The 27,990-nt window shown below is 39.4% G+C and overlaps 1 protein-coding gene across 5 annotated transcripts in view; it reads left to right on the forward strand.

The window, feature by feature from the left end:
- ATXN7 (ataxin 7) overlaps nt 1-27,990 on the forward strand; it is an 89,023-nt gene that overhangs the window by 5,427 nt on the left and 55,606 nt on the right. For 2 of the 5 annotated variants that reach the window (XM_074835850.1, XM_074835853.1), the window contains exons 2-4: nt 12,199-12,291; nt 20,440-20,700; nt 21,358-21,426. In XM_074835850.1, the coding sequence (XP_074691951.1) occupies nt 20,451-20,700; nt 21,358-21,426 (319 nt within the window). In that variant the 5' untranslated portion in view covers nt 12,199-12,291; nt 20,440-20,450. Of the gene's footprint in view, nt 1-12,193; nt 12,292-20,105; nt 20,261-20,439; nt 20,701-20,943; nt 21,278-21,357; nt 21,427-27,990 lie in introns of those variants that run through there. The other 3 variants (XM_074835852.1, XM_074835851.1, XM_074835854.1) reach the window with 3 other exon arrangements.

Here is a 27,990-nt window from a genome sequence, read left to right on the forward strand (position 1 = left end):
GACTTCAGAGTGGCGTTTGCTGAATCACGTGGCCAGATGCTTTGACTCGGCTAAGAAAGCTGAATCAGAGCTATTGCACAGCTTCTGAGTCAGCTTTTCAAAGTTTAATAAAAGTTGGTTGGTTGGGTTTGTTTTGGTTTATTGGTTGTTTTTTTTTTTTTTTTTTTTAAAGCAGTCCAAATCTGTAAAAAAAGCCCTAGAAATCTTACAATTTTACAAGGCTTTGAGCTTGGCCACATCGTGGAGAGATGTTGAAAGAAATGCTTCTATCTCAGAAAATGAAGAAAGAGAGTAGAAGGTCTATATTGGTAAATATACGTTTCTTGTTTTAAATTGGGGTTATATTTTGCTTTGGATTATTTTATGGTTTATTTTCTTTTAATAGAGTAACCTGTCAGTGGGTAGTGTTTAAGCACAGCTACAATTTACAGTTCCCGTAAAACATGATACACTGAAGCATGTTCTCACCCCCTGATTTCTGAGTGAGGTACAAGCCTGAGTAGTGAAATAGAAATAATTGGAGGCATGGTCGCACACTTTGGTGATGCCTGCTCAGTTTTAGGTTTTAGTATGACATATGTTGAATGAACACACTGACTTTGTCAGGATAACGATGGTGAGAAACAATAGTGACTGGAAGCAGGGTAAAACCCCAAAGAGAAGTTGTGGTCTTCTCAGGAAGGAGGCACGTTCTCCTCAGTTTCTTTTTCTGAGTGGGCCAAATGTAGCTTCTAAACTATTGATTCAGTTGCTGTCAAAGGAGATGATTTAAACAAATATTTCAAGAGATGTATGATGAGAAAATAATCGGTCTCTCCAGGAGAGACTCTCAGATCCAGAAGGGGCAGATCCGGTTTATGGCATTTCCTTACCCTTCTCAAGCTGGTTGTACCAAAGGGAAGGTTGGTCTGGCTGAGGCCAGGTGGGTCATGTTTCCATGAAGGTGGAGGGGGCCAAATGCTTTAGTATTTGCTGGTGTTTCATTAAAATTATACCAGCCAGAGCAGCTTGAAGGAGATGATGAATCTGCACATTTTCTATGCAGTAGCTGAAGTAGGAATGTGCTTAAATCCTGCCTATATCCAGGGCTAAGCACCTTTCTCTAGGGAGCATTTTGGATTCATGCTCTCTTGAAATTAGGATCATAAGCCCTTTCTTTCAAAAAGGGAGCAAAGGTCAATCTTTGCTTTCAAAACCCAGGAGGTGGCAATGGTTCTGGTTCCCTTTTCGTCATTAGCAGAGCTGTTATCCGCTAGACTGCTCACCACATATGTGGGAGACTTCAACCCAGCTATCCTCCTTCCTGAGGGGATTAATGCCCATAATTCTTTCCATCAGAGTGAATTTTGTAATCACCAGGCTGTTGACTAGTATGAGGTGGTGTTGCTGTCAGAAAGATAGACTGAACACAATGGTATAGCCCAACACAGAAGATACTAGACGACTAAGGACTAAGGCATTTAAGGAAATAATCCATAAAAGCAAACTAGTAGTTTCAGAAGTGCAAGAGAAGAACATGCAAGATAATTTTTGCATTGCAAATCAGATTCTGTTCAAAGATGTGTGAGTGTCTTCCTGGTGATTTCCAAATTTTATTTGCAAGCAGGGATAGAATTTGGACTTGAAAAGTATAGGCAAACAGAAAAAAACAAATTGTGGAATAAAGTGATCTGCTTCATAAACTGTTTTGGTGAGTTGCAAAAGGTAAATAGAACAGTTAATGTCAAACATTGGCAAAAAGAGAAATTGGATGCAAAATACGTTACCTATAAAGTGTGTGCATATACATATGTATTTATATATACACGTAAATTTTCAGTTGAGGTATGAAAGTGGTTATATGTGTGCCCGAAACATTAAGCCCAGAATGTTATTTCTCTTAATAGTATTTACAAAACTCTCAAGGTACATTTTCTCATGATAATGTTTTAGTAGAGACTTGGTATAAACAAGCATTCAGGTTTGCTTGTTTTTTCTTTTGTAAAACATTAGTGCAGAATGTTTGAAAACCACGAGGAGTTCTTTTTGGTCTGCTGCCTTTTGCCTTTTTTTAAATAAAAATTTAAATGATGATTATACATGGAGAGAATTGAACTAATAAAAGAGGCAAGGCAGATAAATTGGATTTTATAACTTAAATGAAAAAAGATTGGCTTGTAAGAGATGAGAGTGAAACAAAGCAATGCTAATAATAACTACAAGTATGCACCTGTGATTTTGTGGTTCATTGTAAATATTTTCACTTCAGTTTCATTCCAGTGTTGCTTTGGCAGTTATGGGTTGGGGTTTTTTTAAATTTTTGAGATCTGCTTGTGGTTTCTGGTATATGTGTGTGTATATATATGATGGTGTTGAACAATAACATATCCTGAAATAAAATTGTGCACATGTATATTAAAACATACAGAAATTTTTTTTTAAATGTCATGAATTTGAAATTTAATTTTAAAAGTACCTAAATTGTGCTTGAGCTGCAGCCACTTTTGCCCAGATTGGAATAGGAGGATATTACACTCAGGTTTTCTGGTAAAGCTTTTCTTTCCTGTTGTTACGTGAAAGACTTGCACAAACAGGAGCAACTGACTGCAACTGTAGTTTATGTCATCAAACAAATGGAAGGAAATAGCTCCAGAGCTGCTGTTTTCAAATGTTTATGTTAAAGAAGTCTGCCTTAGTCTTGCAAGCTCTTGAAGGGACTTTGAACTGTACTTGTCCTCAAATGTTGGCTAGACATGTAATGTAATGATAATACAGGTAACAGGTTTCCTAACAACTGGATCATTCTTATTGAATCTGCTTTGTTTGTAATTGCCTCTTCACAGAGTCTGTTCCCCATTGTGTCTTTCTAGGACTGGCCTACTAAATTTGGCACAGAGAGTTACAATTCTAAGACAGCCATTTTGCAACCTACATTTTCTTCTCTTTCTGCTAGTATCACTGAGTAAAATTGCTATTCTGTATCTTTTTTCTGGTGGTGGTTCTCCTTGGTGCTCTTCTGTGGAGATGGATGCTGTAAGAATGTATTGCTCCCTTGAAGAGGCCTCTTAAAGTTATCGGCAAGTATAGTCGTCTTTAAATAAGCAGTTGTTCTCTGTTGGCTTCTGTGCAGGTGGTGTCTTTTAAACAGCTGCAATAGTTGGGGAAAAATAAGTAACGGGTAGCCCTAGCACGAGACAGCTTCTAGTAGATATGAGTAGAGTACAGGACTGTTTATTGTGGTCAAGAAATGTATTACAGAAATTCACGTCAAAATGTGAATCTTTTTTGACAAAGCTATAGAAATAGGAAAATATTACCTTAACTATGTGTCACTGCAGTTAAAGAAGAATGATTTCTGCTAATCCAGTTGTCAGCAGGGCCCAGACTTTGCTCCGTTATCCTTTTTATTGAGAAAGGAGGAAAGAGTCATTGGAAATTCCATGATCTCTTCTGCCAAAAATCATCTGATGTCAAGTCAAAGATCTTCCCAGGCAAGTGTCTTCATCAAGAGGAATGGTGAGACTGTGATATAGTTGTCTGTTGTTATCAGAGAGTTTAAAGCTTAAGAGTAAAATTTACTTTAAAAATATAAATACTTCAAAAATAGAAAATGTAACTATTAAGGGTTTATGAACATAAATATAATATTGGAGGATATATGAAAGAAAAACCTCACTTTTATGAGGTCATATTTTGCGAAGGTTTACTTTGATGTTTTCAGATTAATTTTTGACTTTTTATTTTTCTTGTCATTTGGCAAGTATTTTTCTGTGTTTCTGGTTCTTCACCAACTCTTCTTTGTGCACCATCTCTGATAACAGGAAAGTGCTTAGTTTTGCTGCAGGGCAATGGGTCCAACCTCCTCTTTATATTTGTGACACCATAATAATGACATTTTGTTATCTTGGGAACCTGTCTTGAATTTTTAAAGTGACAGGAATATCATGTATACTTTTGATTGACTTATTTGTAAGTACAAAACATTACATAAGGAAGGAGTGCCTACGATGTCCTAGCTGAGCTTCCTAAACTTTCTTAGGCAAAAATATACCTACAGTATTAAGGATCCTGAGTTTGTGAAAATCAGACCACTTGGTCTGCTTTAGTTTTGAAATAAAGTATTCATTAACTGCACACACGCAGGACAACAGGGTCTGTATTGAATGAAATTAGGAAAGAGGAAGTGTGGAGATGCCAGTGCAATTGCTTAAAGATCTGAAAAACATGATGTACAAACAAGTGCCGAAAGGACCAGTTCCTTAGTTTAAGTAAGTGGGGACTGAGAGAGTGAGAAGACAAATCTATTGAAGAGCGTTGCAAAGCGAGGGGACTTATGGCAGGTAGGGAAAGAAATAGATCAAATTGCAGCAATGAAGATTCAGCATGACCAAACACAGTTTTCTAGTGGAAGTATCGAAATGTTGGAATAATCACCTGCGGTGACAGGCTTCCATTGCCCCAGGTCTTTAAGAACAGGTTCGATTACCTGTATTGTTTCCACCAGATAGTTTAGTTATCATGCCCTGGGGCTGAGTGATGGGCTAACGTGACCTTTAGAGGTTCCTTCCATCCCTCCTTTAGTTAACAGATCTCTAACTACACGTTGCACAGATTATCCTAGGAACAGAGTACATAACTGAAACACGCTGAAACCTATTTTCCACCTCTGTAACCTGTTTAGTAGTTCTATTTCAACTTTTATTCAGTTAAAGAGCATCCAGTGATTGGCTGCTTAATGCCTGAGTGAGTACTGAGTGCCCTATTAATAGCTACCCAAGTAATAGTAGTTAGAAAAAGATATCATTTTTATATAGTATAATAAGCAGCTGTGAATTAATACAGTATATAAGTATGTGTCAATTTTACAGTAAGAAGTGGTGTTGGCTTGGGTGGGCTTTTGTAGACATTTAAGCCACTAGTATATTTGGGTCAGTATGAATGTATTAAAATGAAAATGTTAAAGTTTTAAAATTATGTTTCATGCTACTAGAAAGACATTCTTCATCTCATTAGTATCACTAATGTCATTAATGTTAAAGCTTTGTCAGCATATTTACACAGGTAGGCTTTGAAAGGTGACTGTTGTATCTTTGGCTATTGATGAAATTTTGTATTCAGTTTCTTAGCATGGCCTGGCATATTTCTTAGCAAACGATCTGAAGCACAAGATTTACTTGGAAAGCAGTACAGTGCTATTTTATATATACTTTCCCCACATATACAACTTAACTGTTTATAACAAAATGCAATTGCAGTTTTCAGAGAAAAGTGGGGAGACATAGGCCAAATGCTCATTAGTCAGAAGGCATGTTAAGAAGAGAAACCCAAATAATTTAATTTTTCAAGCTAGTTGTAACTTTCTAGAATGCATGTTCTTGTTTTTTTTGAATGGGATTAACATTTCTCTCATTGCTCTAACATTTTTCTCCTTGTTACCAATACCGTGTTTCATGTGAGGTGGTGTACTCTGACTCTAGATGGCAGTCACTGGTAGGCAAAGGGAAGGATCGTTCTGGGTTGCTTGGCCTGGATGCTGCAAGTCTCTGCACCAGTTGGCTTCTCTAACTGGAATTTTTATAGCATTGGACAGCACTAAAGGTGTCACCTCAGCTTCTCTCCCTTCCAAACTGCAACTGAGATACTATGAAGAAAGAAAAAATAAAAGGCAAAAAATAAGAGAAACTGAGAAAATGTTACGGTGAAACATTCACAAAAGAGAGCTTTAGTAATGCTGACAATAGTGAAGAGATTTATTTTATATCGGCAAGACTTTGTCCTAGATTAACAAAAATAAATTTGTTTATAATGGGAGAAATACCACTTTCCCGCTACATTCAGTTTCAAAGAGTAAAATAGATTGACTGTGGTGCAACCAGGGATAATAGGAGTGGAGGAATTTGTGATTGTAATCTCATTTTAACAAAGGAGGATTTCCTCACAGTCACGTGGGCACGTGTTGTTGGAGAAATAGTTCTTTTTGCTTAAGACATTGTGTCTTCCACCACCCTGTGCCCCCCATCCTCCCTTTCCAATGTCCATCCTCTCCTCTTAATTTCTAAACTCCTTCCCATAATTTTACAGGTAATTCCTTTCCATCATACTTGTTAGCAGTCTGTCTCTTGACTTTCCACTCTGTCTCTTCTCTTTAAAACAGGATAAATTTTGGGGTTTTTTCTCTCCCTTTCTTCGTGTAGGTGCTGTTTGTCTTCCTTACTCGTCACTACTAAACAGTTTGATGTAATGTCGCACTTAGAAAAGGCAGCAGCACTCAAGCAAAGGACCAGCAGTTTCTCAGCACTTGCTGTGTAGGGATGATTGCACTTCATGGGATGAATATTGTTTGATAAGAAAGCTATTATAATAAATACAGTTCAAACCCAGGAATTAATCTATACATTTTATTGATCACTGGTTTCCAATGCAGTGCCAAATTACAGTCTTGTTTATGTATGTGCAAATCCCAAGAAACTCTTTGGAAAGTGCTGGAGTCATTCTGGATTTACAGAGGTATACTTAAGTTTTGACCTTCAGTTTCAATAATAAGAAATTGATTTACTGTTATATTGCATATTGTATTAACTACCAGCATTAGTAAAGGGACTGTGATCCAGTAAGCGCTTTACAGATATTCTGGAGGACATTTTTTGCACTAAAAAAGAGTAACTGAAAATCTTGATCTTGATTTTTGCTTAACACAATCCTAGCAACAAGCCCTTAATTTCTTAATGTACTAGTTTAACCATGGAAAACTACTGATTTTTTTAAAGGAAGGGTGCTTTAGTTGCAGAGGAATGAAAAAAGCAACCAAAGCTTTAATTAGGTCTTTATTTTTACATGTTTATAATGAGAAATACCATTGACATCTTGTGCCAAGTTTTACAATTCACAGTCAAGTGCATTTCCAGAGCCAGTTTGAGAAATGTGGACTATCGTTTGTGAGGGAAGGCCTTCTAAGAGTTAGCAGTAATCTAGTACAGTTTTCTGTGTGAAGTTCATGTGCAAGAAAGACAAGATAGAGATAATTTTGGTATTATGTCAAGATTATATATTAAGATGACAGGTATCACAGTCCCTAATAGATTGCACAGTGCAGAGATAATGAAGAGTGATGCGCTCTGTTCCTAACCCTGCCTTGGGCCTGGTAGGTAACTGTGGGCAAATCACTCCTCCTTCCTCAATTTTTCTGTAAAAATGGTGATAATGATGTGGATTAGTTTGTGTTTCATTTTGAGATCTAAAGGGAATACATAGAAATGAAGTGGTAGGAAGATGATGGGAAATATAAGGTGGTGAAATAAGCATCTGTATTACAGACAGCTTTGTACTGGCAACTGATTATAAAATTATTGATTCTACTGTTCCTTCCTGTTGAGGGTATTACTATGTACTTGTTCACAGGAATGTAGAAAAAAATCTTGCTATTTCTTATGATAGCTTATTTTTCAGCTTCTCAGTCAGAATTTAGCATAAGGTTATTCTGCTTTTATTCTTGCCCATTACCATCCCCATGAGGGACAGTTAAAGCTGTAGTTAATGGAGGATAAGGACAGCAAAGGTCTGTCTGTCTTTCTTTTCTCTATCTCCTCCCTTTCTATCTCTCTGTCTCTCTTTGGCCATTGAAAATGTAGGTCATATTGCATCACCATAAAATGGAACAGTCAGAAAGGTGTTTGAAAAATGCTGACATCCTTAGCCTGGGGTGCATGCCAGTGTCCTTTGTTTACATTGTGAATAGTGTTGTACCTGTGTAAGAACCAGCATCTCTGTTAAGGTTAGTGGTATGGTACCTAAATTATGAGTCAGATTTTAAGATGACTTTCATCTGCCTGCAGTAATTTAAAATTAGACAGATAAAATGCAACCACTCACAATAATGATATACATGAGGAGCTAATTTGAAATCTTTAATCTGCAATAACCGTGACGGTGTAGTTTGAATAATATTACCTTTGACAGAGAAGCTCAGTAATAAATTTTGCAAATCATGTTAATCATGTACTCTGCATTGTCTTGATTAGCTGTGCCTTTCTGTCTTGAAAAGTATGTTTATATTATACGTTTGTATATTCTTTTTAACATTACTGTTTTACTTCCTGCACCCTTTTAAATGAGCCAATCAGGATTTTATTTATTTAAAAAAAATTGAAAATCCTGATGTCCAGTGTGTTATTGCTTGCTACCAGTCTTTTGTTGTTTGTGTTTCTGATGTAATACAAGTTGTAATTGGTATGAAATATTCCTGTGGCATAAAATGCAGAATATATCTTTTTCTCCGCTACAATTGTATATAAATACCATTTTAAAAGAAATATATAAATATAATTTCAACTGTCCTTATTTATCTTAGATGCAGTAAGCTAATGTTTTTTTATGGATTGAACTTCCAAATGGTGATATAAATCATACTGCAAGATGCAGGTGTTTTGAAATATAAGACAAGATACTCACTTATAGAATATCTTTCATTGTTTCTGAAACAGTATTTTTTTAACCTGTCTGTTTTATGCTTTGTGTGGTTGTACTTAAACTGTTGAAGTGCGATATGCAAAGACTTCTTATGACTTTGTTAATCTTACTGCTAAAGAAGACTTCTAAGTTAAAAGAGAAATTGCTGGAAGATAAAACTAAAATTAGTGATAACATGATTTGTTGAACAAAATAATGAATGCAAATCTTTTCCTGTTGCCATTAGACAAAGGAAAATGACAGTAGTCAAAGTTGAATGCACTTTGTGCGTAATTATTTTGCAATTTTTATCGATTCATTTAGAATTATGTGAAAGGTGTTGCTGCTTCTTCATTGACTAAGGTATTAGTTCTTTAGTAACTAATATATTAGTTATTTATGTTTGATGCTTCTCATTATGGAGATACCTATGCATGTTTGAAATAGTTTCAAAATAACTTGTATCATGATTATATTTTGCACTGAATATTCTGTTGCATAAATAACAGTAAATATTTAGGTAATTCTGAGAAACATATTGGTATACATAGGAACTATATGAAATCTTGAGATGCTGCAATTTTGTATTTGGTATTTACAGAAGTTTGGTATCTAATGTCTGTTTGAAGCATGTAGCTGGTATTTATTTTTTTAATCTGTGAAGATGTAAAGAATTGTCTCTCCCAAAGAGAACAGGAGGGCCAGTTATTTATTGGTAGAGCTTATGGTTCTTATACCATCTTTGGCCCAATGAGAGTCTGTAGTTGGCGGGTCCTGAGTTGGTCTCTAGCACAAATGAGATTAGCCTGAGAATTGCTCTGATTTACCAGCAGCCCCGGCCTTCTGCTGGCCACCTCGTGTTCCTTCAACACATGCCTCCTGCACCCGTTTTTCCAAGGGACAGAATAAGACCTCCCTAGGTTATCCCCACAAACAAAATGTCTAAATGAAGCCCGGTATTGGGGTGATTATACCTAGCGTGTTCAAATCTGTTTATATAAATGTAGACATTGTATTTAATCTTAAATTTGGATATTTAGTAGATAACAAAGGAGAAAGAATGTTCCAAAATTTAGGCACATTCTTTGGTGCCTGTTTCTGACTGCTGAAAAGAAAGAGTTAAAGGGGTTTGCATTAGTTTTGATACTTTAAAAAGTTAGGGATGCTTTATCACATACCTTTACATTTCCTTTATTTTAATAAGTTGATTTGCAATTACAATTTTCATGTAAATGTGTTTCCCCTCAAATGGATAATATGCATTAGTCATTGTAGCTATGCCTTTATTATATACGTCTGCGTAGATGCAATTTTGACCGGGGATTATAGCTTTTGCTCTGCCAGGCTGTGGTTTCCTGTCTTGCATATCAGTAACTCCCCAAAGTATTAAATAGCAATTGCAACCACGTTGCTTTGATAGCCAAGCTTCGAGAGTGACATAATGCTAAGTCTTCTTCGCTGGTTTGAAAATGCAGGTCGTTTTCCATTTTCTTGGATTGCTGGTTTAGCTATTTTTGTCATCTTTCTGTCTTTAACTAGCTCTCCCTTTTCCAGGGTACCAAAGTGCTTACCTTCTGGAGAGAGAACTCCTCCTGGCTTACTCTCAATCATCCGATCGCTTCCTTGCATTGCTCTTTGCTGACAGTTGTGGTTGTAATTGACCTGCTGTAAATTCTCAACAAGAATAATTCCTGGTCTTTGCCACCCATTATCCGGAGAGAGAGTTCTCTTTAAAAGGGTCATTAAGCTGTCACCTTACTCTTTTGAAACTTATTCTCTTAACTTCCTTCAAACTCCACTCCAGATGTAATCCCTACAGAAAAATTCACAGCTGGTGACATAGTATGCTCTGATCTCTCTTATATAGGAATAAAATTTTTGCTGATCCTTCCTTCACACTCATCTGGTCCATTTTTTTTTTTTTGTACTTAACACTTACTTATTGCCCTATTTCTAGATTTTTAAGTCTTTGGAGAAGTCTTCTGTTTCATAGGTAGGTTTTGTTTTCATTTTTGCATGAAGCAATGGAGCTTGCTTTTTATGTAACAAATAACATTTACATCAGGATAAAACAAAGAGTGTTTTGCATGCAGAGCTCTCGTATCCCCTAAAGAAATAGGGGTAGAAGGAAGTGAGTGAGTTACTTCCATAGTAGGGAGATCGTATGCCTGGAGGGACTGGCACTTTGAGGCTAAACATTGAATGATCTTCTGTGAAGGGGATGATCCCTATGAATTCAGTTTCCTGTCCTAAACAAACAAAGAAGAAGGATTTTTGACTAATACTGCATTGCCTTTGCCAGTGAGCAGCAGCAAGAGTTGAAGAGAAGGTTTTACACTGTAGTATTCAATGAGCTTTGTATGTGTAACAAGGAGATATATCATTTTCTGAGACTTCTACTAGTGTAGAAATTTGTTAACGATCAGTTTTATTAATGATAAAGCAGAACTTCAGAGGAGAGAGGGAAAATAATACTGAACTTGCTCTTGAGTCTTGTCCACTGAAGACAAATTTTGGATTTTGTGGAGTACCTCAAATATAATTAAGGTCAGATGTGCTTCTTAGGATCAGGTGTGTCACTGAGCAGAGTAAAGCTTAGAAATAGTAAATATATATGTAGGTGATCTCAGTCAAGATAGTGTCAGCTGCTAAGCTGCAGTTTAAAAGAAGAGTTTAAAAAAGGGTTTTATCCACAGTGCAAAGAAGACTTTAAAGAGATGAACTCAGTTTGCAGACAGCTTCCCAGAGGAGCAGCAGCAGAAGCCAGGAAAAGCTTTGTTTTGCACCTTCCACTGGGACAGAGCCCTACAGCCTGTGGGATGGCTTGGATGCCCTGTTGGACTGCATGCCTCTTGTCTGGACTTTAATCCTTGAAGGGAAAAAAAATAGTTTTCTCTCAAGTGTTGTCCGGTCCCAGTGCTAGATTGTCTTATCTATATCTACCTTCATGACTTTCTAGTAGATGAAAAAAAATCATCAGTTTAATTTCAAAGCACTTATAAAAATCAATTATTTGATCTTAATGTAACCTGTGCACAAGGATGGTTGAATTTTTTTTTTTAAGTTTTAACAGGGCTTTGGTTTAGCTTTAACCAATTAGTCATTGTTTTATGCTAAACAAAAGCAAACCGGGCTTAAATTTGGTTTATATAAACAGTAAGTTTATAAGCATTGAATGAAAGGGTTTTATAAACCTGAGTTTGAGATGATTAAGGTTCCTTTGTGGGAAAGGCCTCAATCTGTACATCTCTCTAATTTTCGCTAAAATCTTCATCGGCGATACAGTAATAGTCACTAATGACTCTTACGTGAGGGATCATTTTTAGCTATCTGCGTTCTATGACACGGTGGTAAAAATGTCAATGGCTGCGTACCGAGAGCCCCTGTTGTTGGAGTCGTGCTATATTCTAGAAAAACCCTGTGTAGAAAATCCAGCGCTGTCGTTTTACCAGCTTGTGATACAGACACAACCGTCTGCTTGGAAATCTGGTCAGTAATAGTCGATGTAAGTGCAGTAACTGGGCTGAAGATTGAGATTTCATCCAATGCATACCTTTCTGGTAATGTCAGGCTGCCATTTAAAGAGCTGCTCTGTACATAAGAGTGCGTAACAGCTCCCTGCTTACCTTTCAATTTTAAATCCATTGCAGAAACTGTATTTGTAAAATTGATAAAATGCTTCATATTAATTTTTAAATAGATACATTTATAGTTGTGAAACAAAGGTGAGGTTTCAGATGTCTTATTGCTGTACTCTTTTTGGTTTTTTTTCAGAATTAATCAGGTACAAGTTAGAAAAAGCTTCCAAAATCTGAACAGATGAAGATCAATTGATAAATCAACCCAGCGATTCACCATACTTTCAAGGTACTGTGACATGCTTACCGAAATATTTTCCTTAAGCATAATATTCACATACTTTAGATGTGAGAAGTGTGGAGAACAGGATATTAGCAGGGTTGCAAAGCAAGTCTGAAGTGTTACCAGATGCAGTGGGGAGACTCTTTTTTTTTAAAATGCAGGTGTTTAATATATGTTTCAGTGGGAAATAAAGCGACCTTACAATCAACTTAAAGGGAGTTCAACGCATGGAACAGTCAAACTTAGAAAGATAAAAGTAAGTTGGATTATATCGCTCAATCACTTACATGAAGTGATTTGGACAAGTAAGATGTGGCAGACAGGCAATATTTTTTATTTATTTATTATATTTCTGAAGAAGTAAACTTCTTTTTTAGATAATTATTTTTGTCTATTTCCATGTCTCCATGATTCTTTAAAGCATTTGAAGCCTGTTAGCCTCTGGTATATACCATAGCCTACCAGCTGCATCAGTTTTGTTATCTTACAAGTTCAGAAAGTAGAACTGTAAACTGAGGCAAAGACTGTGCAGTTGCCTAACACAGTGGGGTTATTCTCCATGACTAGCATTCCTGGCAGAACATTAGGAAAAAGGGAAAATTATGATAATAAATTGAAATTTTGACTAAAAAGCTGCTAGTGCAGATCTTTTTATTAGGTAGTGCTAATTCATTGAAACAATATCAGTTTCTTTCTTTGTTTCCCTTACATTTATCTTTACTCTTTATCATCATATGCATTTCACAGTTTTGTATATTTTTGCTTGAAATCACAAAAGAACAGACTTCACTCTTAAGTGAAGTACTATTTTTCTTATGCACAGGCTTGAAGAATCCAGTCTGTTATAGCCTGGCCAGTATTTGCTGTGCAAATCATCCTTTAATAGATTTAAAAATAGATTGCAGCAGAAGGGGCCATTACAGTGAGCATGGATCTGGTGTGCAGAACTTAAGTGACAGAGTTAATCTGGGCTCAAGAAGAGGGAGGAATGTTTGTCATGGTGTGGCTCCTGCAACATGTAACATTGGAAGCTGTAATATCTGAAGTTTCTATAACAAAATGCTTCCCTGGATTTTCTAGCAGCCTGAGAAGTGGCTGTATCCAGATTCGGGCTGAATTCATAGTGCCTGGGGTTACAAACATTGGCATTGTTCTTATCTACTTCCTTGCCTCTCACCCCTAAATAGGGCTACAACATCTATCAGATTTTCATATAATCATAGGAAGGTCTAGATTGGAAGAATCCTATGGACATCATCTGGTCTGACCTTCTGTTGAAAGCAGGTTATCCAAGGCCTGGTCAAGCCAAGTGTTAAATATTTCCAGCAAGGAAAAGTCCACCATTTCTATGGGCAACCTGTTCCAGTATTTAATTGTTCTCACAGTGAATATTTTTGTCTTGTATCCAGACAGAACTTCTGAAGCAACTTGTGCCTGTTGCCTTTTGCCCTGTCACTGTGTTTCTTGTGAAGAGAGTATCTTCATCTTTTCTATAATTATCTTTTACTTGTTGAAACATCATGATTACATCCCACCTGAGCCTTCTCTTCTTTAAGCTGAACAAACCCAATTCCTTCTTCAGTAAGTTTTACAACCTTCTAGTCACTTTGGTGGCCTTCTGCTGGACCCTGTCTGGTTTTTTAATGTGTCTCTTGAACTGGCCCAAGTCTTCCAGGGGTATATCTACCTGTCTTCCAAGTTTCATATCATCTGCAGACTTGGTGAGGATGTGCTTACTCCCATTATCCAAATCATTTTAAAAGATACTGAATAGGATTGAGGATTGATCCCTAAGGAACTTTATTTGTGACTGATTGCCAGTTTGATTTTGAGCCATTACCACCCTTTGAGCACAGCAGTTTAGCCAGTTTGCCAGCAGTTTCATGGTCCACATCCATGACCTTTACTCTCTTAGCACCCTTGCATGCATCCTGTCAAGTCCCATAGACCTGTCCATGTCCAATTTGTGTGACATTTTGTTGCTAACTTGCTAAGCATGTGGTCAGTGCAGGTAGCATCAGCATGCAGCAATCAAATGTGAGAAGAATGGTATAAATTTAAATGTCCTTCCGCCAGAGTTCTCAGGATCCTTGATTTCATATCAATTAGCATGTCAAACTGCTGAGGGTATGAGGACTCTGGCAGCTTCACATCACAGGTAGGCATCATCGTGGTCTCAAGGACCTCTTGAGTCCTGTGGGCCGTGCTTGGACCCAGAGTCTTCTGCCTCAATGAATTGCCAAGAAGCCATGTAGACAAGCTGGCAAGAAACCAGGCAGGGTTATGAAACCTTGCGCGGTGGTTAGGTTCCATCGGAAGATTGTTGATATTAAACTGTTCCCATTAAGTGCTTTGATTTCAATAAGTGGAAATTCAGCATTATTGGTTTTTTACAATTGACCTGAATAGCTGTGCATTTTAATAATTCTAAATTGTAATATCATATTCTCTGTGTGTAAATGAGGATTTAAAAGGTCATATCCATTTCTAATTCCTCTGATTAAAATGATTCATCTGCATAGTTAGGTTCCTGAAATTGTTTTTAACATTTCCAAATTCAAAAGGTGATTTCAGTACCTCATGTAAAATGAATAAACGTTAGTTTGATTTTCAAATAATTAACTGGATGTATTTTGTGTAGTTTTACCTATTTACCTTTAACACTTGAAAACTTTATGTCACTATTCAGTAAATTCTGTGAAATTCTTTTCAAGAATTGACAGTATTTAGTGACACCTAAGCAGGGCAAAGATCTGTGTTTCTGTATTCCTTATGTTCCTTATTCTGCTTTAGATCGCTATGTCATCAATTCTTGCAGAAATTTGACTTGCATTTAAGACATATTTGATAAGTAAAGAAGGAAGTGGCTGCAGCGTTTTGCTAGATACTGTATGTTTTATTAACACATGGCAATGACATAGCTTATAATTTGAGTGTAAAAAAGTTACACTATCTCCAGTTTAGTCATTGTGGTGTTTGGATAAGCGTACAGGGGCATCTGTTGCATTTTCATCCTAATGCAGAATTCTTCGCAGATTTACTTACATTTCTTAGCCTCCATTCTCCTATTCCTTCTTCGCAGAAAAGGATACTTTAAGTTAGTCTTCTAATCTTAACAATATTGTTCTTCCCCTGGTACAGATGGTTTACAGTAGGTATCCGCAATAATTTCATATTCCAGCACTTAAAGTAGCTGTATTCCAGCACTTCTGTGCATCTTCAGCTCCCCCTTTGAAGTGTTACTCATAAATAAAATTATACCCATCAACCTGTTCCCAGGATCTGTGGGAAAAAGGATAATAGACTGGCATGGTTTGTTGTATAATTTTTTTATTGTGTGCTGCTCATGATTATTACTCTGTGGGATCACAGTCCTGTGTATAGTTATAAAGGGAGAAGTTGCTTGATCTCACTGGAGGTGAGAGGGAACTACAGATTACTCTAATGTGCTTTTCTTAATGTATTAATATTTTTCTGTAGTGGGGCTTAAATGAAATGGTCTGTTTTGTAATGGCTGGATAGTTCTCTCATCATCTGGACGTCCTGATTTAGATGAACTTTTTCTCTCTTGCCCAATTATTTACTTATAGTGGAGACATATTTTAAAATGCACAAAATGTACTCCCACCACTGTCAGCAGGAGCTGACAGGAGGGTCAGGACTTCACTTCAGCGTATCAGCTTCATCCTGAATCTCATCTACCGACAAGTCTTCGCTAATAGTATTTCTTCTTAGTTTTTAAGCCCTTCTTGATCATTTCATACCTTTTGGCTAGAATTAACTTATTTGATTTCCTTTAATGTCGTTATGCGCCTCAGATCTTTTCCTTGACAGACTTTTTTGTGAATTCACTATTTTTCTTTCTTCTGAGTACTGAGAAAGTGACATCCTCGTCGGTTCTCCCTGTCTCTCCCTTTGCACTTCAGTTCTTGCATCCTTTCACTTTCATTGTGGAACATCGTCAGTGAATCATATCATTGTACTTCTGTTCTTAAAAAGAGTTCAGGGCTGCAGATTCATCCTTCCTTTTTCATTCCAGTTAAGAGTTATTGTATCTCAGGTCCTATACGGAGGGTGTCTTACAGATTCTAACTGAACAGCTGAGGTGGGTGTTCCCTGTTTGAACAGCTTTCCCAGACCACCTGGCAAAAGAATGAAACCTGCCAGTACAGGTGAAAAAATGCCTGCAGTGTCATGCCACAAAATAACCATCCTCTGCAGTTTTCAGCAGTTGCACGCTGTTTGTAGGCATGCATTTAATCACAGTATCATCAACCACATTTAATATGTTGTTAAATCTATTTAGTGAGCTTTAAAACAATGGGCTTTCATTTTTTGTATGTTTTGTTTCCTCTTCTTGACTCCTTTCTTTCTTTCCTTCCTTTTGCAGGCTGTGTTATATTTTTTGTTTGTTTATGCTTTCTTCACCCCATAATTTGGCTGTTTTCTCTACATCATCCACTGTTTCCACTGTTTTCCTGCCATATATTTTACTTCTCCTCTTTCTATCTGAGCTTAACTTACCTCATTTTTTCTCTCCATTCTCTGAATACCTGTTCTTGTTCACACATATGAGCAGTCTGTGGCTATTCATACACTGTCTCAGTCCCAATGTTACTTCTTGGGCTATTTTGCTTCCTCAGTTAAGCCCTTTGAACTGGTGGCATTTCTGGGCCCCTTTTTGCTCTCTTGAAGGAGCATTGGCTTCTCAGCAGTGCTTTCCCCACTTGAGCGTTCTGCCCACTCCTGACCAGGTTCATCCCACTTAATTCTGGGTGCCTAATGCAAGTGCCTAATTTATGTGCATGGTCATTCTTGACTACTTCTGTGGTCAGCAGGAAGAGAAAGCCTTCTTCAAAAAGTTCTTTGGACCAGGAGGGACCAAACTGATCCTCAAAGTATCGCTGGCTCTCTACTGATTGCCCTGTGCTCCTGACCTGGATGCCTCAGATTCATAATAGTCACTTCTGTTCAAACTCTACAGCTTGTGCATGTGCTTTCAATTCTGATCTCCTTCTAATGTGATGGATTTTCAGGGTTTTCCCTATTTTCCCCTAAAATCATCAGTGTTTACATCCACGTATAACACTGTGGAAACAATTTAAGAGAATTGAACTTGTGTGCTTAAAAAAACCCAAACACATATGCAGCCTAGTGAGTTTGTGGGAAAAGAAAATTCTCTCCACCTCCGGTCCTTGTAAAATTAGTTTTTCATCTGCCCCTGCTCCTGCTCTCTGACTAATCGGTCTTGTGCATTGAACTGATGAACTGATCTTTCTGCTGCCACTTTCCTCCCTCTACTGGAATACTGATGTACTCACGACATAGTGGGAAGATATTTTACTAGCGGAAGAAGGTTTACTAAAGGACAGCCTGAGGCCCAGACTGCAGAATTAGATCTTGAGTGGGTATATATAGGAAAAAAAGAAAAGCTGTGAAAGAAGGAGGGGAAAAAAAATGCAACAACCAGTTTGAAAGAGGGAAAAAGCAAGAAAGGGAATAATCAAAGTTGTATGAAATGAGTGGTGTGTGCTTTACCTGTTTGGCTGGCACTTTTAAAGCAAGAGGCACATCTGAGGAACTTGATGAGTGTCAACCTTAAAAACTGAGAAGTTGATAATATATTGGTTTGTTAGTTATCTAATCAGTGTAATTTTGCCAATTTAAGCCATTTTACTTTTGTGTAATTTGACATACATACATCAGTAATGTTTAAAGAAAAGATTCGTGAGATGTATGAACATTAAATTGATATGCCACGGTAAAATCTGTCACTATTTCACTATTAAAAGGTAGATGTTCTGTGACTCTGTTTGGTCAGCCATCACTATATTTGCTTTATGATCCATGTAAAATAAATAATCAAAAAAGCCTTTACAAATTTGATGGACACTGGGGAAGCATCGAGGATTTTTTTACAAACTGCAGCTGAGGCAGCTTCCTGACAGCTTTCTCCAGAACAAAGGAGAGCTGCATGAATGAAGTTTGTAATATAAACCAGAATATTTGACACAGAGAATATAGTTGTGTCTGTAACTTGCCTTATCCTGTGGCTGGAGTCTGAATTGAGCTATGGATGTTATGTTAGACTCCATTTGTGGAGCACTTGAAGAACTAAGCTTGAAAGAAGTCAGTCATAGATTTTTTTCCTGTCTGGCTTCTACACGCTGTGTAGATTCTGTTCAGAAATTGTTTAGCACCTGACTGACATTTTCTTCCAGTGGTGTCCTTAGCTTTAATTATAAGTAGTTTTCTATATTAAGTATGTTATTTGATAATTAATCAAACAGTAATGCCCTCCATCCATCATTTATCTTTAGACTCTGGTTCCATACACACCTTTACTCATGCTCAGGCTAGGGAGTTATTTCACTGTTTTGGGGAGCTACAGTACAGTTAGGAGCAAGTGTAACTCTCTGGAAGATCAGGGCCCAGCTCAAGAAGTTGATAGCCTTTGTTAATTAATCCTGCTACAGACCTCCGCAGTAGAAGTCATTGTTGCTCTCTTTATCTAAATCTCATGGGGTTTGCCTTTTATTAAGGAGTTAAGTTAGACTTGCAGTGACCAAGAGCAGAGAAAAATCTCCCTAGCTCTGCTGTATTAGATCCACAATTTTACAAGATACATTGAGTGCGACAAATTATCAGTTGGGTGGAACACTGAAACTATTCTTATAATTACAACCTGTCCCATCCCACATGACTGATTGTCTGATGAGCTTGTATTTATACACCTTTTATAGGCATAAGTTTGGAAAGAAACATCTATAGCTTGTATAGTTCCACACTTCAGTGCAAACAGCGAAGCCGTAGCTAAGCCTGCGTGTATATACACCCCTGCAGGACTGGGACCGTGTAATCTAGGCAGATTTATTTACAGTTTTGATTTCTGCTGTCTAGTTTTGCAAATATGCATATGGGATCTGTGAGCAGTTCCACCCATGGCACAAGTCCTGTGCTCTTGAGCTTAAATATGGGCTGAGCACCTATAGAGGAGGCAGTGGATCAGACTTATATACATTTTAGCTGTTTGTTGAGGATATTATTACTGACAGTGGCATCAAGCGTGTCCAGAAATCTTGGCCTGTAAGGTTTTTTTGATGTTAGTACTTGAACGTTTTAGTCGACTGGAGAGAAAACCCTGTAACAAGTGAATTCTAAACCCAGATTTTTTTTTTATCAACTTGATTTTGCAAAACTGAAACTTTGTTACTAGGAGTTTTCAGACAGGAAAGCATCCTTTAATCCTCGCTTTTAACACCGCTCAACGTCATCCCAAAGTTTAGGGAAGTTTAAAAAAAAAAAAAAGCAAAAAAAAAAAAAAAGCTGTTGTTTAAAAAGAAATGCGGAATCACAATGACATGACTCCCCCCTGGGAGACAGGTTACGAGTATAACGAAGGCAGCGACGTGCAGGAAACTCGCTCCGGGCGGGCGGCGTCTGTGTGTTCGCCACCCCCCGGCCCCGGGGGGGGTTGGGGGGTGCGGGGGGGGGGCACACGGACGCCGCCCGCCCGGAGCGAGTTTCCTGCTCGCCGCTGCCTTTAAGGAGGCGCCGGGTTTAAGGTGGACCGGCCGGGAGGGGCGGGGCGCGCAAGGCCGGTTCCGCCCCGCCGCGGCGCGTCGCGGCGCTTGGTCCGCCCGCCCCCCCCCCCCTTCCCGGGGCAGCGGGTGCCAGGCGGGGTTGTGATGCGGCCGTTGTTTTTGTAGGGTCGCGGGCCGTGGTGCGGAGAGAGAGAGAGAGAAAAAGAAAGGCGGCTCATGGAGCCGGGGAGCGCCTGGAGGGCGGCATAGCCCTGCTTCCCCCCCCCCCCCCACCTCCCCGCCCAATCCCTCCCCCCGCCCCCCCATCCCTTCCGCCGCTTTGTTAGCGCAAACACACACACAAACGCGCCTCACCTACACGGTGAAGAGGACGGGAGCGCCCCCCGTACAATAATGGGCACCCGGCTCCTGCCCCCCGGGCCGCCGCAGAGGTGAGTCGACGCCGCCCCAGGGCCGCAGGTTCCCCGCGGGGAGGGGAGGGGAGGGAGGGGAGGGAGCGGGCTGACAGCGCCGCGGCGCTTCCTTAAAAGCGCGGCGCCACCTTAAGCGCCCGATGACTTTTTTTTTCTTTTTTTTTTTTTTTTTTTCTCTCTCTCTCGTTACATTATAGCAGCGGAAAGAATGTCGGCGCGGGCCGCGGGTGACGTCAGAAGGGAGCAGCGCAGCGCGGCGGCGGCCAGGCAGCGGCAGCGGCGGCCCCGCCACGGCGAAGGAGGCGGAGGCGGAGGAGGCGGGAGCGGCGCCGGCCCCGCCGCCACCGCAGCGGCAATGGCGGCAGTCGGGGAGCGCAGGTCCCTGCCCAGCCCCGAGGCGATGCTGGGGCAGCCCTGGAGCCACTGGGTCGATGCTGCTAAACTTCACGGGAACGACGGTGAGCGCCCGCCCCTCCCCCCCCCCCCGTCTTTTCCTCTTCCAACCCCTTTTACCGGCCCGGCCTCCGCTCCCCGCGGGGCTTGGGGGTGCCCCGGGCGCGGCCCCGCCGCGGGAGGGACCGCGGGGCGCCGGTGCGACGCGGCAGGAGGGCGCCGCGGGTCCCGGGCCCGAGGTTGGATCCGTTTCCACACCCCCCCCCCCCCCGCCCCCAACGGCCGAGTTCGTTGTCCGGTACGCGGCTCCCGGGGCCCTGGCCCGGGGGCTCGGCAGCGGCGCGGAGCGGGCAGCGCCTGCCCCAGTTCCTGTAATCCGGGACACGGTGCGAGGAGGTCTGAGCCAGCCCCCGGAGGCCGGCACCTCCTGCCCTCGATTCAGCTCGGGGCGGTGGCGGAGGGGGAGCTCTCGCCTACAGGTGAGGGGACCCCCTGCGCTGACAGCGGCCGGGGCAGCACCGCAGCCCGCACCGGGGACGGGGCGGCGAATCCCGGTCCCTCTGGAGCTGTTTTTGCTGGCGCAGCTGTAGGAGCACGGACCCCCGAGGTGCTGGTCTGTTCCCGCAGGGGAATGGGCTACAGGTCAGCAGTGGGGGGGGTTGGGATCAGTCCTGTGCTCTGACCAGTGCTTGGATTGAGACCTTGTGGCTTTTTGATTTTAGGAACAGCATTAGAAGAAAGTTTCAAGGAATATGGAAGGAACCGAGAAGCAATGCGACTTTGCCGAGAAGGTGAGTGCGATTCGTTCTTGAAGAAAAGTGCATGGAGAAGTTTTCCTGCTCGTAACTAGTTACGAGAAGACGTGCATGGGAAAGAGAAAGGAAATTTCAATCCCGTATCGCTTTGGATTTGGGACTTGCGGCCTGTCAGTGAGTGGTGTTATTAGCATTATTATGAAATTAATATATAATCTCAAAACTACAAGGTAGGGCATAGGTTACTTGTCTTACTGTGTTTCTAGTTGGATTTTTTTTTTTAAAGACTATAAATAGTCTAAGGAAGCTGTGTGACTAGAACTGATATCTTCTTTTTTACTAAAATATTTTGATTCTTAATATAATCTATGTCAGTATTTGAGCATTGATCCCTTTCCCTGTCATGTCAGTGTGTTATGCTTATTTCTTAGTGTACTGCTAAATGAGAGTGACCTTTCACCTGTGATTAGCAAAAGCCCATTAATGGCCCAGGTAGTTTCAAGAGTAACAATGTTCCTTGAAGTTGTCAGCAGATGGTGAATGAAAGGTATAGATTATTGGTAACTTTGTAACAGGGAGTGGAAAAACCTGTGATGAGTCTGATTTGATGTTCAAGTTTGTTTTTTGTTTGTTTTTCCAGTTTAACAATTGTTTTACAGCAGAGAAATGTTCTAAAACTTTCTTAATATTGTTGCCACTAGCTTGGTTCCGTCGGACTTTGAGAAGCATGCCATAGAATGGGCCTCGTTGATTGATTTAAATACTAGATCAGTTAGACTCGAGTCATTCATTTGATGCTATTAGAAATGGAAGATGACGGAGTTTGTAAACTTGGTTTACGATCACAGAAGGCAGGATTTGCCAGGAACCTCAGGAGATGATCTGTTTCAGCACTTGGCTGCTTGTGAGCTACAAACAGCAAATGAAACATAAAGCAAGGTGGCACGGGCTAGTAAGATTGGGAGGCAGTGATCCGTATTGAGGCTGAATCAAAATGTCTATTTATTGTAGAATTCCTAGTGTTACTAAAATTTGGAAAAAAAATTCGTTCCTAGGACCAGAGTCAGTGGCCACTGACCTGTAAGAAAGATGTAATAGACAGCTGTGCTGCAGCATCCAGAATCACGTGTGCCATTTTGCCATCTTTGAAGTGTATGTATAAGTTCTTAGGCATTTGAAAAATCATTTTGTTACTTCATTGCTGAGTTCCAATCTAATAGTTGTGTTGGATATTCAATTTATTTTTCTGAATAGGCAAATCATTCAAGTGCTAAAACAGCATTTATAACAATAAGCATACACATTATCCTGGTAAAGATTTTACTAATAAGGATTTTCAGACATTCTTTCTTATTTCTACCTCTTAAAATGCAAGCATCTAAGGTTTCCAGATTTTAAAGATTAGCTGGCAGGGTGAAGAGTAATCTTTTTTTTTTTTTTTTTTTTCCTTCCCCTCTGGAGAGAGATCATGAAACTGTTTTTGCATAGGCTAACCACTGAGACAGCTTCTCTACACTGACTCCAACCATGTGAATGATTCGTAGGGTTATGAGTTGAAGGAAGTTCATAAAACACCTTGAGAATTAAAAAGTGAAACTTAGTAGCTCTGTCAGGCTTCCAGAAGTCTATTTATTTTGTTTGCTTTATGACATACGAATGAGACACTAACTTGGCGTATACCTGTAGCTAGTCTGTAGGGAACTTGGCCTACTGCAAAATAAAGCAAAAGGAAAAGTAGTATTAATTAAGGTTGCGCTTAAAGAACTGGGGGAGCAGGAAGACATGCCAGCATATCTATGTGTTGTGATATCAAATAAAATTTCAAGAATACAGTAATTGATTCCTTTTCCCAGGAAGAATTTTGCATTCAGAATTGAGGAACAAACATGTATTAAATAATTGGACTGTCTAAACCATGGATCTTAACACAGAAAGGTGAACCAGAGCTATAAATTTTGTCAAATCAACTGTAACCTCAAGATTTTTGCCATGGTACCACATGGTATTTTAAATATGGCTAACAACAGAACTTGTTGTGTAAGAAAATTATTTCTCTACAGATTGGGAGTTGACTCGAAGGCCCAACTTCACAAAAGGATTTCAAGGTTATTTAGGCTAATTTAACCTTGCATTGCAACTCCTCCAGTTTGCATAAAAGAATTAAATATTCATGGCCTGGAGAGGGAGCGAAGGAGGGAACATGACTTTACAGCCCACTTACTAGAATTGGGTTCAAAATCAAGAACTATTTTCTTTATTTAACAATTGTCAGCTTTCAGGTCAGGCTCCCACCGGCCTCTGTACCCACTGGGTTATGGGTTGTAGTTGTTTCCTTTTCCACATGCTGTTTCTCTGCATCTTCTAGTGGGAATAGCTTCACCGTCAGCCTGCCTGGTGGCGAGAGGTGGATTTCAGGCTTGCAGGCAGTAGTGTCTGGGTCTTCTGCACGAAGAGTGAGCATTCCCGTTGTAACATGGCATTAAAAAGGGGCTTAACGTTACCAACTTCTCCTTTTGCTACACTTTAAAGGAAAAGAATGATGCCTGTTATTCTTTTAAAGGAATAAAGGGTATAACTGTAATTTCAGGACAACATTTGCAAGCAGTGGAGAGAGGCAGGATTTCAAACACACCTTTGTCACTGGCATTTCCTATTTGCTGATCAGGCAGCTCCTCTCTCAGCATGCTGGTATGTTGTGAAGCCTGATGAGTCCTTAATACCTGTCAGTGATGCTGGTTCCATGTAGGGATCAGGAAACTAAAATTAGTTCATAGTCTCAAACACTTTTTTCTGTATATCTAACGCTCCTTAACATAACTAAGCTCACACTGAAGGAAGAACTAGAAATTGAATTTGGGCTTCCCAAACTCCTAATGTTTGTCTCTCATACTTCCCTGTTTCTTTTTCACTGCTTTTATATGCTTTCTATTCTGCTAATCATAATATGCAATCATTCCTGCTGGGTTCCTCGCAGACCTTCACCAAAGTGAGAAACTCACTGGATGCTTTCCTGCATGTAGCTTTTTGAGGCAGTAACAGTCCACGCTGAGCTTTGATAGAGAAGTTAGAGCTGCAGGAATAAGGTACGAGCCCAATGGACTTGACTCGCTTTTGGTATGGAAAATCCCCAACAGATAGAAATGAGAAAGGGGCATCCATCATCATGGGAAAATTTTACTTCAAAGTAAATTTCAACTTTGTACACTGAAATCTTCTTGTGATGAGCAATACTATCAATGTTAGAAGCAATTGTACTTCAGTTATTTTCATACGTAGTTCACATGACGGGATCTTTTAGCTCATACAGTCACTTAATTACTAACTGCTTGTGAACCAGCCAAAGGTGTGATTCCCCTGCCACACAGCTTTTGCTGTGATGAAGCAAGTATAGCATGTTGCATTATAATCTGTAAATGCATTCTAAATCAGCGAGGCAGAAAATCTAGTCCTCTTCATGCATTTTTCCTATATTAAAACAAAACTTTGCTGAAGTACATCTTTCAAACTTGTTTGTGTGATACTGGGAGCCTGCAGATGCAGCCAGTGTACTCACGTACACTCAGTTCATCCTGGAGATGCAGCAGGTCTCAAAAGGAGGTTGATGTGTCTGTAGTATCTGATACTTTTTCATGAAGAAAATGATTCTTAGGGTCAGACTTTGTAATCAGTGCTTGAAACGTTTCGGCAAACAAGGTCATTTTTCAGGAGATTCTAGCTAACCTGTGCTGAATTTGGTTTGCCTTTAAAAATTTTTCTAGCCCATTGTTGTGAAGATGATCTCTAAATAGAACTGTGTTTGTCAGCGTAGAGTTCATTCGTGGTAACTTAGACAGGCTTCAACAGAATCTTTTGCCTCTTGCAAAATTTTACAAGAGGTTGGCTCGTTTCCCTCTGTGGAAAAATAGAGAATCTCTGAGTAGAAACAACAGGGCCTAAAGCGTTTATTGGGACTGGGGGCTTAACCTTCCCTCACCCCCCGAGAAACTCAGACTCTCCCCATGGTAAATTTCCAGTTGCTACCAGTTATCTTGTATGTTGTATTAAATAAAACATTGGAGAGATGGGGGGAAAGAATGTATCTGCTCTTAACAGAGATCATAATTAATTTCAGTAATACTTGTTAATATGTGCAACCCTTCTGAAGTGGTTGGGGTGAAAGTCTGTTAGATTCTTATATGGACTTACGAAATAATTTTGAAATATGTACAATAATAAAAATGCAAAGGAAACTACAGCATCTCAGAACGGAAAATAAAAGCATGGAGAACAGACGAGAGATTTGGTTAGACAATTTAAAATTGTTTGAGTGTTTGCTTTTAATAGCATATTTAGTGCATGCTGAAACTATGGGGTATCTTTACTGGAGCTTAAGCATCTCGTTCAGTTACACATACACCCCCTTTTTTGGTATTTTGTTTTGGGGTTTTTTTGTGTGTTGCATCCTTTGAGAGGTGAATCCCTTGGTACTGGCTATTTCAAGCACTTCACTAGTACTGTCACCATAGTTTATAGCTAACTGGCAACAAAGTATAGGAGGAGGAGGACAGATCATTTGTAACTTGGGTCTTAAGCTCGATTTGATCAAGATTGTTGAATCTTGGCCAAAAAGAGGTCTTTGCCAGCCTTGCTGGATCCATATGGTCTGTCAGTGATTTGTTCTAACCATTTGTACTTGGTGCTGCTGAGAATCCTGAGGAAGTTTCTGCTGGTTCTCTGTATGTAACTGAGCTATTTTGGATGAGGCGGTCCTCTCGATGGTCATGGAGGGAGATGAAGAGGAGGCACTTCTGTTATCAGAGGTTGAGGTTAGTTGAGAGATGGTCACTGATGCATTAGATCGTGCTTGGAGGTATCGCAGGTCAGAACTGATGCTGGCTGAGTGGTGCTGTAGCGTGGTACTGGTCTTTCAGTTTTTACAATGAGTACTGAGAGCTGTGCAGCGAACCCTTGTTCTTCTTGAGCCCATGTTGGGCAGGGTTGAGCAGTGAAATCCAGGACCAGGCCAGGCGACCTCACTAGAAGCATCTTTATCACATAGACCCAAGGTCTAGAATTTTCCCAGCAGCAGGTTCAATAAATAATTAAAACATTGCTGAAACTTTTGTTCCAATATTAAGTTGTAAATACAAGTAAGAGACAGCATCTTATTTCAAATTTAAATTTGTTTTTATTCAGCCTTGGGAGGTGCTCAGTTGAGTTGATTTTTGTTGTGTTAAATCATGTCAAAGCTGCTTAGAGGGCTCTGTAGTCCTTGACTGCCTGCAAATACACTGTGAGAATTTTTAATAGATTGAAATAAATATTTTAAGGTAGCAGTACAGAGTGCCATGCTTCTTTTTTGACATTTTGCATAGCTATTCACAGCCTGTAATCAGATAAATCTCCTCTTCATTTCATTGCATTTTAATTGACTATTTACACAAAGTGTTTTAAGGATTTGTGGACTGGTTATTGTAAAACAATTACAAGGAGACTTTTAAAGTGCATTGAACCATTTAAGAAAATTGTAGAGATTTTATGAGATAGCTTGAAAAACATGCAATTTGAAAGGATGCTACTTTTGAGATTATGTGCAGTGACTGGCCCTCGTTTTCTTGTTATTTTTTCCCTTAAATCCAAGTTCTGTTTACAATATTTAATTATTTCTGGCGAGATGAGTCACAGGTTATAAATAGAATATTGTGATGTTAGACTGCAAGTTAGAACTGTGTCATCTTTTATGCTTTAAAGATACTTTGCAGGTTTTAGATATCACCATAGTATTAGTGTGATATTGCAAGGCCTTGGGGACTTTCACTGGAACTGCAGCCACAAAACTGCCTCAATCTATCCGTAATATATGAGGAAGCAGGATATTTTACTTTTTTTATAAGAACCTTTGAATTAATTGTTGATACACAGACATAACAATCAGGAATTCACTGTTATCTAATGCTTCTTAAGTGGTATGTATGATTAGCTAGGTTATCCCTCTGCGGAAGAGGTGATGTCTTGATAATACTTGATTAGATATTGCTTTTTGTATAGTTTCTGTTCTGTATTTAACAACAAATGTTCAGTAAGAGAACAATGCAATAAATGTTATGCAGAAATATGGCTTTCACACGAGTTGATAACACTATCATGTAAGTAGAGCAGGAAAGACAAAAAGGCTTAGTGAAGGGTACTTTTAAATAAATTGGGTTAAGAGGATGCAGATTACTCTCTCTAAGGTAACTATTTTAAAAGCTATTTCTTCCATTGCAGTGGATCTATAAGAGAAGATGCATATAATTCTTACACTTTTTCTGACTACGCCTAGCCTATGGCTGTGACTGCCAAAGACTGGGAGTACGTGTGATCTCTTATCACTTATAAGCCAGAAAAGATTTAAGTTTTCACAAATCATAATATTTGATTTGTAATTAGGTATTCTAAATAGTCTATAAGATGCTTAAAAACTGTTTCTCTTCCCTTTTAATGAATAAAATTATTACCGCTGTGGAAGTTGCCCATATGTATGATACCCAACATTATTTCCTAGACATTCTTACAGTGTAGGTGACAGCACGGAGATGAATAACAGCTTTGTACTTACACTTTAAGTTTTTAGCAGCAAGT

The sequence above is a fragment of the Strix aluco genome, chromosome 11 (genome assembly GCF_031877795.1).
Source record: "Strix aluco isolate bStrAlu1 chromosome 11, bStrAlu1.hap1, whole genome shotgun sequence".
In the NCBI taxonomy this organism is placed as follows: Eukaryota; Metazoa; Chordata; class Aves; order Strigiformes; family Strigidae; genus Strix; species Strix aluco.